The following is a 14,628-nucleotide window of genomic DNA, read 5'->3' on the forward strand; positions in this document are numbered from 1 at the left end:
GTCTCAATGTCCTCTCCACTTGCTCCTTCTCATCAGTACTTATTTAATGTTCATTTCCAGAAAGAACAAAAACAAACCCCCCCCCTTTAACCCTGTCTCCCCTTCTACTCAATCCCCCTCCGTCCTCCTTTTGCTAGTAGCCAAGCCTCTTGTAACTGTAGGCTCCATCTGCCAAATCCACTCCTTCACTCCCAGCCTCCCCTCCCTGACCACTTCCGCAGAGGTCACTGATGGCCTCCTGACTATGAAGACAACGCATCTCCTTCACCCTGGATCTTACCTGACCTTCTACACTACTCATCTCATTGTGTTTTAGACTGGGTAGTTTACCAAGACAATTCACAGATTTCATAGCATTGAAATCATTTTTATACTATAAGATTAGTATCAAAACCTCCATAGTTTTTAAGTAAGATAGAACTTATCAAATTTGATTAAGTCTTTTATAAGAGAGAATTTCTGTAGTTTTCATTGCTTCTGCCTCCTAGTATATGCTTTTGGGGAAATATAGACCTTATTGATTAAAGTGAGTATAGAATAAAATATCAGTGGTGAGATATCATTAGAGATTTTTTTTTGAGCCCGTGTGTCACTGTTCCCCTCACAAGCTTTTTGAGGGCAATGACTGCAGTTTCACAACTCTGAATCATCTATAGGGTCTTCCAGAGTGCCCTTGGCATAGCAAGGGCAAGTGGAAATAATGTACCTATGTAAATACTTTAGGGATTAACATCACTTATTTGCATAAAATAGTTCTTATTTGCCAAAAAAAGAGCAGGGCTCATGATATGCATGCGCATGTGAGTATAATATGATCATGACATTATCCCTACTTTAGGAGGGGCAATTGAGGCTCAGAGGTCAGGAGACTTTAAGATTGCTAATCTAGGAAGTGACAGAGTCGGAATGCAAATCTAGGTCTTCTGACACAGCCCATGTTTGTCTTATTTAAACATCCTGGAAGAAAGGGAACGACAGTGGGGTGAATCCTGGATTGGCACAGAAAAGCGTGAGACCAAGAGCCCTTAGATCTTTCTAGTCCATATGTTACTGTTGATTCATTGGGTAAGTTGGATAAAACACTGCTTTTCTCTGCACTTCACTGTCAAGAGAAGGGACTGAACTGGAGGCTCTCTAAGGCTTTTTCAAGTTTTCTCACTTTAGAATAATAATTACTAAACATGAAAATGAGGGTAGTATCATGACAGTCAAGGACTTTCCAAATCTGGTCCTCGAACATCTGTAATCCAGATTCTGGACTGCCCCGCCCAAGAGCCTATGCTTCAATCATTCTCACTACTTTGATGTTCTTCAGTGTCATTCCTCCCATCTCCGTGCTTTTGCCCAGGTTCTACTCCACCTAGAATGCCCAACTTTTCCTTTGTATGTTTAAAAAAATGCCTCTCAGCAATAACAACAAAACCCAACCAACTAAAACAAACACACAAAAAGGAATGCCTCTTAACAACAACAACAAAAACCCCTCCACCAACCAAACAAAAAAGAATGCTTCTTACTTCTCTCTCAAGTATCCACTGCTAAGTCCTCTGTGAAGCCTTCCCCTACACTATGAACCCCAAGCAGAGGTTGTTCCCTCCTTTGCTTCCTCTCCTCTTATAAGTATTCCTTTGACAATATTCATCACACCATACAGCCAGGAATTTGTTTACATGTAAGCTACTTTAGGCAAAGATAATATCTTTCCTTTTATTCTGTTCTAGTTTGGAGGGCATTCAGCAAATACTTGAATAAATGAAGAGGAACTTACACAAAACCATCTACAACAGTGAGGTAGGTAGGTAGCACATTTCTCAGAGGTGAGGTAAGTTGTCTAAGGCCTCACAACTAGTGAGTTAAATAATCAGGATTTAAACCTAAGACTTACAAACTGCAGAGCCCACAATCTTTCTCCTGCCCCTTGAGTGTTAAAGCACCAGCTGAGAGTGGCGTTTCCTGGGCGGGGGCGGGGCGGGGAAATGGGGGTTAACATCAGTGGTAAGACCTCTGCATTGCTCCCGAACTGAAACAAACTTCTTCAATACTTTCAAATCTGTTTCAACTTCTAACCAAGGAGTGTTGCCCCTTTGTTATTTTTGAAAAACAAGTTCTTTGCTTCAGCTTGGAAACCAGCTCTTTGTGTCTGGTGGCAAGTCTCTCACTCTCTTCCAGGTCCACATCCAGGACGTCTGCTGTGTAAGCGGGTGTTCAGTGTGTGTGAGTGTGCACATGTCAACGACAGCCTCAGGGGAAAGGAGCAAACACTGGGTGTGGACATTAGGAGAGCAGGAGGTTCTGTGAGGGACACATGTCTCAGATACTCTAGCAGAAGTTACACTGTAAGTCACTGAAAGTTACAAAGAGAACAGAGGAAATTCTGCTCCCGTCCCAACCTGGAGGCTGAACTGCCCCAGTTCCCAGAGGGGACTCCCTGGACAATCAATCATGGACAAGCTGAGCCCAGAGCAATTAAGAACATGGAAAGGCCAGCAGGTGTTTTGAGTTTATTTTTTCCCAAGTAGAGCCTCACCTTCCATCCCACTCATCACTACTGTCTCCACTTTCTCCTTACCTGGAGCATAACTGGGGCTATTGGTGGGGTACAGGCTGGGGTTGTAGGCAGGGGCCGCAGCTGGATAGGCTGTGGGGTAACCTATGAAAAGACAGAAAAAAAACAAACCCTATTTAGTTGGGCAAGAAGAAAGATTTCTGAGAAAATGGAATCCAAGTCCCAGGCTTGGCCTTCAGCCTCTTCATGAACCATTTCAGACCTTATATGTGACTGGTTTTAGCCTTCTGAGAAAAATAGAAAATATATACCTATTTTTCTATTTTTTAAAAGCAGTATAAGATATATATGCCTACATGCTCACTGTAAAAAAACACAAAAAACTGAAACACTATATAAGTATATATGGTAAAAGGTGTAACTACTTTCATATTCCTGCCACACTACTCTCCTCCGCAAAGACAGTAAAAGTTTGGCATTTAAGTCTCCGGATAGTTTTCTATGCATTTTTATACACATATATTCAGTGGTGTGCTGGTAAATATTTAACAACTGGCCCAAGGAAACTGCAGTGAAGCCTATTTTGTAGCCCTTGCTGAGTTCCATGCTGTAAATACTCCCACCATGGCTGGTTTCAAGCCAGCAACGTCATCAAATGAATAGTTGAGAAGAGATGCTCACAAGTGGCCCTAGAGAGCCCATACAAGCCTGATCCAGTCCACCACTCATAATATATATAGGGATTAAAATTTTTTTCTATTGTGACAAAATACATGTAACAAAACTTGTGATTTGAACCATTTAAGTGTATAATTCAGTGGCATTCATTACATTCACAATGTTGTACAACCATCCTATGTATTTCTAAAACTTTTTAACTACTCCAAACAGAACTCTACCTATTAAGCCATAATACTCCATTTCCTCTTTCCATAACCTATATTAACCTTTAATCTACTTTCTGTCTCTATAAATTTGCCTATTCTAGATATGTTATATACAGGGAATCAGATACTATTTATCCTTTTGTGTCTGGCTTCTTAAATTAAGCTCATCCATGAAGGCAATGGCACCTCACTCCGGTACTCTTGCCTGGAAAATCCCATGGATGGAGGAGCCTGGTAGGCTGCAGTCCATGGGGTCACTAGGAGTCGGACATGACTGAGCAACTTCACTTTCACTTTCATGCACTGGAGAAGGAAATGGCAAACCACTCCAGTATTCTTGCCTGGAGAATCCCAGGGACAGAGGAGCCTAGTGGGCTGCCGTCTATGGGGTTGCACAGAGTCAGACACGACTGAAGTGACTTAGCAGCAGCAGCAGCATGTTTTAGTATGTATTAGAACTTTAATCCTTTTCATGGATAAGTAATATTCCACCATATGTATATATGTGTGTGTGAAAATATATATATATACACACACACATTTTGTTTTTCTATTCATTTGTTGGTGGACACTTGGATATTGTGAATATCTTTTGGATACCGCGAATAATGCCATGGAGAAAGTAAGATTTCCAGAAAGACTTGAAGGAAATGGTTAACCAAGCAGATGGCTGAAGGAAGAGCATTTCAGATGAAGGAAATACTCAGCACAATGGCCCTAAGTTGGGGGTATATGATACGGGACATGTCTGAGGAACAGTGAAGAGGCCAGTGTAGCTGAAGTGGAACAAGGACTTCAACTTTTACTCTGCGTGAAATGAGAAGCCATGACAGGATCTTGAGCAGAATAATAACATAATCTGACTTAGGTTTGAAAAACGTCATTCTGCTGTGTGGAAAACAGACCATAATGGGGGAAGAATAGAGAAGCCTAGAGACCAGTTAGGAGCTACTGTAAACTCCTTGCATGGATGACAGAGCTCAGATCAAGGAAATAGCAGCAGAAATGATGAGAAGTGACATGCTAAGAGACTTCACATACTTTGCCACATTGCTTTCTAGAAAGACTATCAATTTGTACTCGCACTAGCAGTGTGTAAGTGCCTGTCTCACTGCTCGCTACAGTTATTTTTAATGCTCATTGGTATTTTGACTGACAATGGAAAGCTGATTTTAAAAGTCAAAGATTAAATCCCTAAATCCCTAAAAGCTTCTTTGGGATTTGTAAATACTGAGCTTTAATAATGTATCTTTGTTAATATGCCTTTCCCTAAATCCTTTCCAACTCCAAAGAAAATTCATCTCTCTTTACTCCCCAATCATTTTCTGACTTCAGAGCCAAGGCAGCCAACTTGTTGTCACTTAATTAGCAATATGCTGCTAAGTCGCTTCAGTCGTGTCCGACTCTGCGCGACGCCAGCCCACCCGGCTCTCCCATCCCTGGGATTCTCTAGGCAAGAACACTGGAGTGGGTTGCCATTTCCTTCTCCAATGCGTGAAAGTGAAAAGTGAAAGGGAAGTTGCTCAGTCGCATCCTACTCTTAGCGACCCCATGGACTGCAGCCCACCAGGCTCCTCTGTCCATGGGATTTTCCAGGCAAGAGTACTGGAGTGGGGTGCCATTGCCTTCTCCAAATCAGCAACATGGAGGTCTGCTAAAGTCAAGGGTTTAATCTGGAAAACAAAGTGATCTGGTCTCATGGCTGAAATCTGTATTCAGCTTCACGTGAGAGATGGCACAGCAAAGAGTAATCCCACCCCTATTACATCATTTCAGGTGTCTTTTACTTTGAGGAGCAATTATAGGATCTTCCTTCAGTGTTTCTAAGAATTTTTTTTCTCTTGAATTTGGCAGGTATCAAAGAACGGCAGCATTAGAAAGACCTTCATTTTCTAGGTGACACTCTCAGGCTGAGAGAAAGGCAGGGACTTAGAATCACAGATTTGCAGAGATTAGAAGTAACTTCAAGGCCATTTGGTCCACCCTCATATTTGAGGTAGGGCTCCTCTACAACACATTCATGGCATCATTCATCCCTGCCCTTGATCTCTACTGACCACAAACTCTTTTCTTTCCCAAGACTCAGCACCCTCCTCCACTGTGAGACTGCTCTGATTATCTGAAAGTGACTTCTTATACTTCACTGAACTCTATCTGTATCTTCTACCCTGTAGAACACAACAAATTTGAAGACACATGCATCCCCAATTACAGAACTTATCACAGTGTACTTCAATGGTTTCTTTACATTCCCTGTCCTTCCCCCTTTCCTCACCATGCAAGTTTCTTGAAAGTATAGCAATGTCTCCTTTGCTTGTATACAATAGCGCCTGATCAGGTCCTCTTTCCTACTGCTTGAGCAAACCACCACCTCCTCCCCTCAGCCCGGACAGCAAGCATCCAAGCTTCTCAAACACAGGCTCAGTTCAGTTCAGTCGCTCAGTCATGTCCGACTCTTTGTGACACCATGAACTGCAGCACGCCAGGCCACTCTGTCCATCACCAACTCCCAGAGTCCACCCAAACCCATGTCCATTGAGTCCGTGATGCCATCCAACCATCTCTTGTCCCCTTCTCTTCCTGCCCTCAATCTTTCCCAGCATCAGTGTCTTTTCAAATGAGTGAGCTCTTCGCATCAGGTGGTCAAAGTATTGGAGTTTCAGCTTCAACATCAGTCCTTCCAATGAACAACCAGGACTGATCTCCTTTAGGATGGACTGGTTGGGTCTCTTTGCAGTCCAAGGGACTCTCAAGAGTCCAACACCACAGTTCAAAAGCATCAATTCTTCAGCAGATGTTGGCAATTTGATCTCTGGTTCCTCTGCCTTTTCTAAAACCAGCTTGAACATCTGGAAGTTCACAGTTCACATATTGCTGAAGCCTGGCTTGGAGAATTTTGAGCATTACTTTACTAGCATGTGAGATGAGTGCAACTGTGCAGTAGTTTGAGCATTCTTTATAACTTCCCTTGTGGCTCAGATGGTAAAGCATCCACTTACAATGTGGGAGACCTGGGTTCGATCCCTGGGTCAGGAAGATCCTCTGGAAAAGGAAATGGCAACCCACTCCAGTACTCTTGCCTGGAAAATCCCATGGATGGAGGAGCCTGGTAGGCTACAGTCCATGGGGTCGCAAAGAGTCAGACATGACTGAGAGCCTTAACTTTCTAACTTTCTTTCTTTTGAGCATTCTTTGGCATTGCCTTTCTTTGGGATTGGAATGAAAACCGACCTTTTCCAGTCCTGTGGCCACTGCTGAGTTTTCCAAATTTGCTGGCATATTGAGTGCAGCACTTTCACAGCATCATCTTTCAGGATTTGAAATAGCTCAACTGGAATTCCATCACCTCCACTAGCTTTGTTTGTAGTGATACTTCCTAAGGCCCACTTGACTTCACATTCCAGGATGTCTGGCTCTAGGTGAGTGTGAGTGATCACACCATCGTGATTATCTGGGTCGTGAAGGTCTTTTTTGTACAGTTCTTCAGTGTATTCTTGCCACCTCTTAATATCTTCTGCTTCTGTTGGGTCCATACCATTTCTGTCCTTTATTTTCTTGAAGAGATCTCTAGTCTTTCCCATTCTATTGTTTTCCTCTATTTCTTTGCATTGATCGCTGAGGAAGGCTTTTTATCTCTCCTGCTATTCTTTGGAACTCTGCATTCAAATGGGTATATCTTTCCTTTTTTCCTTTGCTTTCCACTTCTCTTGTTTTCACAGCTATTTGTAAGGCCTCCTCAGACAGCCATTTTGCTTTTTTGCATTTCTTTTTCTTGAGGATGGTCTTGATTCCTGTCTCCTGTACAATGTCACGAACTTCCGTACATAGTTCATCAGGCACTCTGTCTATCAGATGTAGTCCCTTAAATCTATTTCTCACTTCTACTGTATAGTCATAAGGGATTTGATTTAGGTCATACCTGAATGGTCTAGTGGTTTTTGCCACTTTCTTCAAACACAGGCTAGAGATGAATAGTCCGTGTGGCCAGTAGAGAATATCCCTTCCCCACCATCAACTTCCTCTGTCCAGAAAGAGTATCATAGGTAAGCTGGGCTTCCTCCCAACAACGTTCCTGGTTTTGTTTTGCTCATTTTGTTTCCTTGTCCCTAACTCGTATTACTCATCCTACTGCCTCTTTGATGCTGCTGGGATCTCTGGCCCCTAGCACAGATAAGGCCGAGAATTTGTTGTGCTTCAGTTGTTAAGTCATGTCCAACCATTGAGACTCCATGGATTGTAGCCCATCAAACTCCTCCAGGCAAGAATACTGGAGTGTGTTGCCATTTCCTTCTCCAGGGCATCTTTCCAACCCAGGGATCAAATCTGTGTCTCTTGACTCAGCGGATTCTTCACTGCTGAGCCACTGGGGACCAGATGCCATGACCCACCACTACTAGATGGACACCCGGTCCCATCACTTCATAGCAAATAGATGGGGAAACAATGGAAAACAGTGACAGACTTTATTTTGGGGGGCTCCAAAATCACTGCAGATGGTGACTTCAGCCATGAAATTAAAAGACGCTTCCTCCTTGGAAGAAAAGCTTGACCAACCTAGACAGCATATTAGAAAGCAGATACATTACTTTGCCAACCAGGGTCTGTCTAGTCAAAGCTAATGGTTTTTCCCATAGTCATGTATGGATGTAAGAGTTGGACTATAAAGAAAGCTGAGCACTGAAGAATTGATGCTTTTGAACTGTGGTGTTGGAGAAGACTCTTGAGAGTCCCTTGGACTGCAAGGAGATCCAATCAGTCCATCCTAAAGGAAATCAGTCCTGAAGACCCTGATGCTGGAAGATTGAAGGCAGGAGGAGAAGGGGACAACAGAGGATGAGATGGTTGGATGGCATCACTGACTCGATGGACATGAGTTTGAGCAAGCTCTGGGAGTTGGTGATGGACAGGGAAGCCTGGCGTGCTGTAGTCCATGGGGTCACAAAGAGTTGGACACAACTGAGTGACTGAAGTGAACTGAGCCATCTGGGAAGCCCCAAGGCAGAGAATAGGTACTCAATAAAGATATTACTCAGGGGTTGTATTTTGGAGCTATGAAAGGTTTAAAAACAAAACAAATCCAAGAGGATCCCTGGCCTTGAAAAGGTCACCAAGTAATTAAGGAGAAAAACAGGTAAGTGGACAGTGGGAACGCACCTCAAAGAGTGCCTGACAAGGCTGTCAAGTGAGCAGAGAAGGGGCCTTCAACAGTCAACATTTATTTAGTACCTACTGTCTGCCAGGGATTATACCGGGTACTAGGTGTCCCTGGATGTAGACAAAAAAAGGGGGAGGAAGAACATTCCCAGCAGAAGGATGAAGGGTAGCATTTTGGGGACATCCATAAGAAGCTTGGCTTGTTCCCTCCCTGGCTCTAAGAAGCAGGACTGATGGGTTAGCCACACCTGAAAGCTAGGTTGCCTTTTAGAGCTTGATCTCATCGTTTTTTCTTCTTGTGACTATATCTCCCTTTATGGTCATTGGCCCTAACGTATCTTTTCATTTTCATGTCCACTACCTATGCTTAAGTTTCATACAGCTAGACTGACTTCTCTCCTGGCGGCCTGACTCATATAGTATCTAACTGCTTACCCACCACCTCCACTTGGATGTTTGCTAGACATCAAGTTTATATGGCAGAGTGGCTAAGAGTATGGTCTCTGGAGCTACATCAAAGCTTAGGTTTGAATTTCAGGAACATCACTAATTATTTGTATGACCTTGGGCCATTTGCTGTGCTTTAGTTTATGAGAATACTCGTATTATTTACCTAATAGGTTGGTATAAGTATTAAATTAGTAAGACCTCAAAGTGCTAGGAGCCAGGCAAACAGTTAAAGAGTTCAAAAACTTAGGAATTATTATTTTAAATTATGATTCAAAATTAAATACTTATTTTCTATCTTCTAAATATTTACTTTCTACCTTCCAAATCTGTTCTCCAAGCTTTTTCTCCACACCAGTAAATGACAATTTATTCTTCTAGTTCCTCAGGCCAAAAATCTTATAGCCATCTTTGACTCTACTTTTTTCTCCTATTCACATCTAATTCATCAGCAACTCCTTTTCAGTTCCACCTTCAGAAAATATTCAAAATCTGACCATCTCTCGTTACTTATATACTTTCCATTCTAGTCCAAATTATCATTATTTCTCACCTAGATTATTGCAATAGCTTCTTAACTGGTCTCTCTGCTTCTTTGTTGCCATGCAGTCTATTTCCCACAGCAGCCAGAACAACCCTTTAAAACGTTAAATCAGATCATGACACTCCTCTCTTTAAACCCCACATAGCTCCCATGACAACCACAGAGAAATCCTTTCAGTGACCCACCTGGACTTGGGTTACCTCTTAACTTCCTCTCCTACTACTTGAAAGTGAAAGGGAAAGTCTCTCAGCCGTGTCTGACTCTTTGCAACCTCCAGGTCAAAATACTGGAGTGGGTAGCCATTCCCTTCTCCAGGGGATCTTCCCAACCCAGGAATCAAACCCAGGTCTTCCGCATTGCAGGCAGATTCTTTACCAGCTGAGCCACCAGGGATGCCCAAGAATACTGGGTGGGTAGCCATTCCCTTCTCCAGCAGATCTTCCCAACCCAGGAATCAAACTGTGATCTCCTGCATTGCAGGGATTCTTTACCAGCTGAGCTTTCAGGAAAGCCCTACTACTTGCCTCCATGTTAATCTACTCCAGCCACAATGGCCTCTGCACTGTTCTTTAAATGTGTCAACCATTTCCCCATCTCAGAACCTTCACCCTTCCCCTTTCCTCCTTTCTGGAATTCTGTTCAAAGGTCATCATACATTCTTTCTAAAACAGTACCTTCAACTTTCATTACTCTCTGTGCTTCTTATCCTGTTTTGTTTTCCTTCACAGCGGTTAACAACCTGTCATCCTATATGCTTACCTACTTTCAGGAGACTGCCCATCTTCTGTCACTAGAATGTAAGCTTCAGGACATAGTAACATTTGTTAGGTTGCAATTATTCCCTGCTGAAGTCTTCTCAGCATACTCCCAAGACTCTGGACAGGCTCTGCCCCACCCAAGTGAGCAGAGTGCATTCCAAATCCCAGTTCCCCAAGACTGCCTGGATCTGCTGAAGTGCATGGTGATACAACATGGATGTTTCATCCACCACTCAGACAAAAGATACTTTAACACATGTCTCAAGTCTCAAAACAACACTAATGTTATTTCCCCCATGTTGTAGACAAGGAAATCAAGGCTCACAGAGCCTTGTTTTTTTGGCTAAGATTATTTAGTCAATCAATGGTGAGTGAGTGAAAGTCGCTCAGTCTTGTCCGACTCTTTGCGACCCCATGGACTATAGGTCCATGGAATTCTCCAGGCCAGAATACTGGAGTGGGTAGCCTTTCCCGTCTCCAGGGAATCTTCCCAACCCAGGGATCAAACCCAGGTCTCCCACATTACAGGAGGATTCTTTAGCAGCTGAGCCACAAGAGAAGCCCAAATCAGTGGTGGGATCTGGCTTTTTCCACACCTACCAAATAACTAGGACTTGCTCCTTGGAAACAACTATGCCCCTCCTGTATTTATATTTTTTGAAGGTCAAGAGTAATGAGAATAAATGGCCACAAATAAGTTTTTCTCCCTTTACCTCAAAGGCTTCAGTAGTGATCAAGTTTCCTGGGATTCTGAGGTGTACATTTTAACTGCTTTATAGATGTTAATACAATCTAATCCCTTTTACTGTTACTAGGATTAGGACTGAAGAAATATAAAGCTATTTTTGATTAATATGGAAATTAGAAATTACTTTCAAGAGAAATTATTTCTGAAATGACTTGATCTTTAGGAAGTAAAAATAGCAGTGTATCAAAAAGCTAGTAGAAGACTAACTCCTCGGGTCAGGAAGACAAAGAGAATGTTGTCGTTGTAAGCAGGGGGGACACTTATGCAATGAAGACACTCCAGGTCTGAAGCTCACAAATAAAATAAAAAAACTGTCCCTCCAACCCCACGGGTAACCAAAAAACCAAATAAGCAAAACAACTGAACAATAAAAACAAACAAAAACTTCAAACACTTTAATTCTCTCAAAATAAGAAAGAAGAGGGCAAAAAGAAGGATGTATTTTGAATTTGTAATATGTTCTGAGCTATCAGGTACTTCTTTATCTACCCTAACTTTATGAAATATATTAGTCTCATTTTATAGATGAGGATATTGAAGCTTAGATTTATCTTACACAACTAGTAAAAAGAGAATGGCAACAGAACTGGGCTGGGTGAATGAGACAAAGTCCACTCTACCAACCTCCCTCAAAACATGAGTCTGCTTTGGGTAAACCTCTGGATTTGGCTGCTATTTTCTTCACCAACATTCTTATTTCAGATTCGAAACCTGAGAAAACAGGAAATTACTCAGGAGAACTGCTTTGATCAAAGATGGTTCAGGTTTTTTTTTTTTTTTTTTTTTTAAAGCTATTCTGTTCCCACTCGGTGTCCTAATATAGACCATGCTCACATTACTGAAAAGCATCACACAAGCACTGAATTACAGAGTTAGAAGAGATATTAGAGATGATTGAGTCCAATTTGCCATCCAGCACTGGAGTATCTTCAATAATGGCCCACATGGCTGGTCACACAGCCTATGCCAGCACACTTTCTAATGCTGGTGTATTCAGAACCTCTTCAGGCACTCAAAGCTTCTTCTGAAGAGTTCTGGAGGCTAAGAAATTTCTTTACTTTGCACTAAAAATCAACCTTGGAAGGAATCTAACCCTGAACAGCTTCCAAACTACAAGTCCTAGTTCCACCCTCACAGAACATGTCTGTTTCCCCTGCTCCAGCACAACAATCCACAGATATGATATCAGTCATTCTTCCTGAATTTTTTCTTGTTCAAATCCAGACTCAATTCTTTCAATTCTTCCCCATCCTGACCACCCATCTTTGGCCAGAATTCCCAATTTATAAATCACTTTCCCTTAAAATAATTTCATCTTCTTCCTGCCTTGCTCACTTTTTCTCCCTTAAAAAAAAAAACCTGAATTGACATAATAAGACTGGTAATAAGTGGTCAGTGAAGGCTTAAAGTGACTTAAACCAGATTTCTTCATCATTATCCAACAGCACTGTTAGTATCGAGCAAATGCTTACTGTGTTAAGCATGGTGCAAGGTTCTCTACATAGAGCTTACGGCTCAACAGGGAAATAATATAGGTAATTTATATTAATCTATCTATAGGCAATATATACGATATAAAATCAGAGAAGGTTGGCGTGTTATTGAAATGCTGAGGAGGAAGTGAAGAACAGGTCTGGGATGGCTGGGAATAGATTTTCAGAAGAAACATTTTAGTTGGCCTTGAACAATGAATACAGAGGTGTGTGGGGTAGGGATAAAGAAATATATATAAATTTCATGCATGAAGGCATGAAAATGTATGCCGTATCAGGCAAATGGCAAACAGTTCAGTATGACTGGGTTTATAGAGTGTGGGTAAGAGTATCAGGAAATGAAGATTTAAAAAATACTCTGGTAGTAGGTTGTGAAGAGATCTGAATGCCAGGTTAAGGCATGGAATTTATTAGTAAATAATCTATTGAAGGTGGTGGTACAGTGGGTAAGAATCTGCCTGTGAATGCTGGGGACATGGGTTCGATCCCTGGTCCAGGAAGATTCCACATGCTGAGGAGCAACTAAGCCTGTGTGCCACAACTACTGAGCTGGAGTCTTCATGCCACAAACACTGAATCTTGTGCTGCTTAGAAGCCTGTGCACCTCAATGAAGACTAGCCTGAACACAGCAATGAATACCCAGCACAGACAAAATTAAATTCATTAATTTATAAAAAGAATCCACTGGAGGATTTTAAACTGGGGAGTTTCAGATTTGTGTTCTGTAAAAACTACTCTAGTAGCAATACAGAAAGGGGTTTGGAGTTGATGAGATCAGAGGAGGAGGAACCAGATGGGAAGTTGTGGGAACAGCCCAAAGGCAAAGCTAAAACAGTAACAATGGGACAAAGAGAGGGAAACTACAAAGATGTTTAGGAGACAGAGCTCACAAAACTTCATCCTGATAGCAAAATCATTTTTACTGCTTTGAGTTGACAGGCTACAAAGTAAAGATGGGAAATATTTTAATTGCAGTTTGTGGGCTTTTTCTCTCTTTTCTTTAATAAGCAGGAGGAAAGAAAAATTAAATGGACCCTTGAACCTGTGAGTTCCAGGGGGAAAAGAGGCCTAAATCTTAATTGCTCTTACTATTAGGAGGCCTGGCTGCTAAGAGTGATATCCTGGTGAGAATGTAGCTCAACGAAGGAGGCAGCAACCCTGCAGTGCTGGCTCCAGACCAGCCCATTGACCTGAATCTGAGGTTGCCTGTACTATGGATTTAAAGCCCACCCACTCAGCCTCCCATTGCTGAGCCCCAGGGCGATATAAGGGTGTGAGTGAGCCATTGTTCTTAGTTGTGGCAAGGCAACTTCCCCTGAGGTAACAAGAAAGGGAGGACTATCCAGTAATCAGCTGTGCTCCAGTTATGCTGCACCTTCAGGGAGAACTCACCCATTAGGTGAGAGGCACTAACCTGTGGGTCCATCCACCTTGGCTGGCCAAGAAGAGAAAGGCTGCTAAAACCAGACCAGGCTTAGCTTGATAAAGTCTTTAGTGAAAAATAAAAAAAAATCACAAAAAACAGAGATAAGAAAATAGGCTATATTAAAGCTAATGATAAAACTGCTCCTAAGTAAGCATATAAGGTAAATCTGTGCTGTTGCTCAGCATAAAACATTCTTTTACAAACCTAAAAAATATTTCCAAAGTTCCCTATCTGCCAGTATGAGATAAATTTTAACGGAAAATAGATGACTTAGTCTGTCTCAATCACCAATCCAGGAGTGTGTTGCTTGCTGCTGCCTACCCCACCCCAAATCTATCGGTATAAGACACGTGGGAGGTAGTCAGCACTTTACAGATTGTTTGGTGCAAGATTTCTGCTCTCCCTGAACTTCTTTTTTAAAAGAGAGAAAAAGGCAGAAATTTTGCAAACTGATGATTTGGTCCATGAATCCCTTTCCCTTCCAGATCAATTCACTCTTTCATTTCACTGTTGTGTTTCACAAGATCTGGTAAAGGGAAGAATCTTGCTCAGATTCAGTAAAATTTACTGGGATACTTGGTTTTCCATGTGAAGAAAAAAATATTAGATCCACCTCATACTTCTCCAATTCCAGAAAGATCAAAGACCTAAATTAAAGAAACAA

At 42.0% G+C, this 14,628-nt stretch overlaps 1 protein-coding gene and 1 long non-coding RNA gene across 18 annotated transcripts in view; one reads left to right on the top strand and one right to left on the bottom strand.

Moving 5' to 3' along the window:
- The window catches only part of FAM168A (family with sequence similarity 168 member A), a 206,085-nt gene that overhangs the window by 22,771 nt on the left and 168,686 nt on the right, over positions 1 to 14,628 (bottom strand). For 15 of the 17 annotated variants that reach the window (XM_055549026.1, XM_055549039.1, XM_055549043.1 and 12 more), the window contains one exon: positions 2,570 to 2,650. In XM_055549026.1, coding sequence (XP_055405001.1) covers positions 2,570 to 2,650 — 81 coding nt within the window. Of the gene's footprint in view, positions 1 to 2,569; positions 2,651 to 9,547; positions 9,615 to 14,628 lie in introns of those variants that run through there. The other 2 variants (XM_055549044.1, XM_055549042.1) reach the window with 1 other exon arrangement.
- LOC129629186 (uncharacterized) overlaps positions 975 to 14,628 on the top strand; it is a 42,954-nt gene continuing 29,300 nt past the window's right edge. Inside the window, exons 1-2 of the long non-coding RNA XR_008703082.1 lie at positions 975 to 1,065; positions 1,722 to 1,791. This is a non-coding gene — a long non-coding RNA (uncharacterized LOC129629186). The remainder of the gene's footprint in view (positions 1,066 to 1,721; positions 1,792 to 14,628) is intronic.

Source organism: Bubalus kerabau, chromosome 15 (assembly GCF_029407905.1).
Source record: "Bubalus kerabau isolate K-KA32 ecotype Philippines breed swamp buffalo chromosome 15, PCC_UOA_SB_1v2, whole genome shotgun sequence".
NCBI lineage: Eukaryota > Metazoa > Chordata > Mammalia > Artiodactyla > Bovidae > Bubalus > Bubalus kerabau.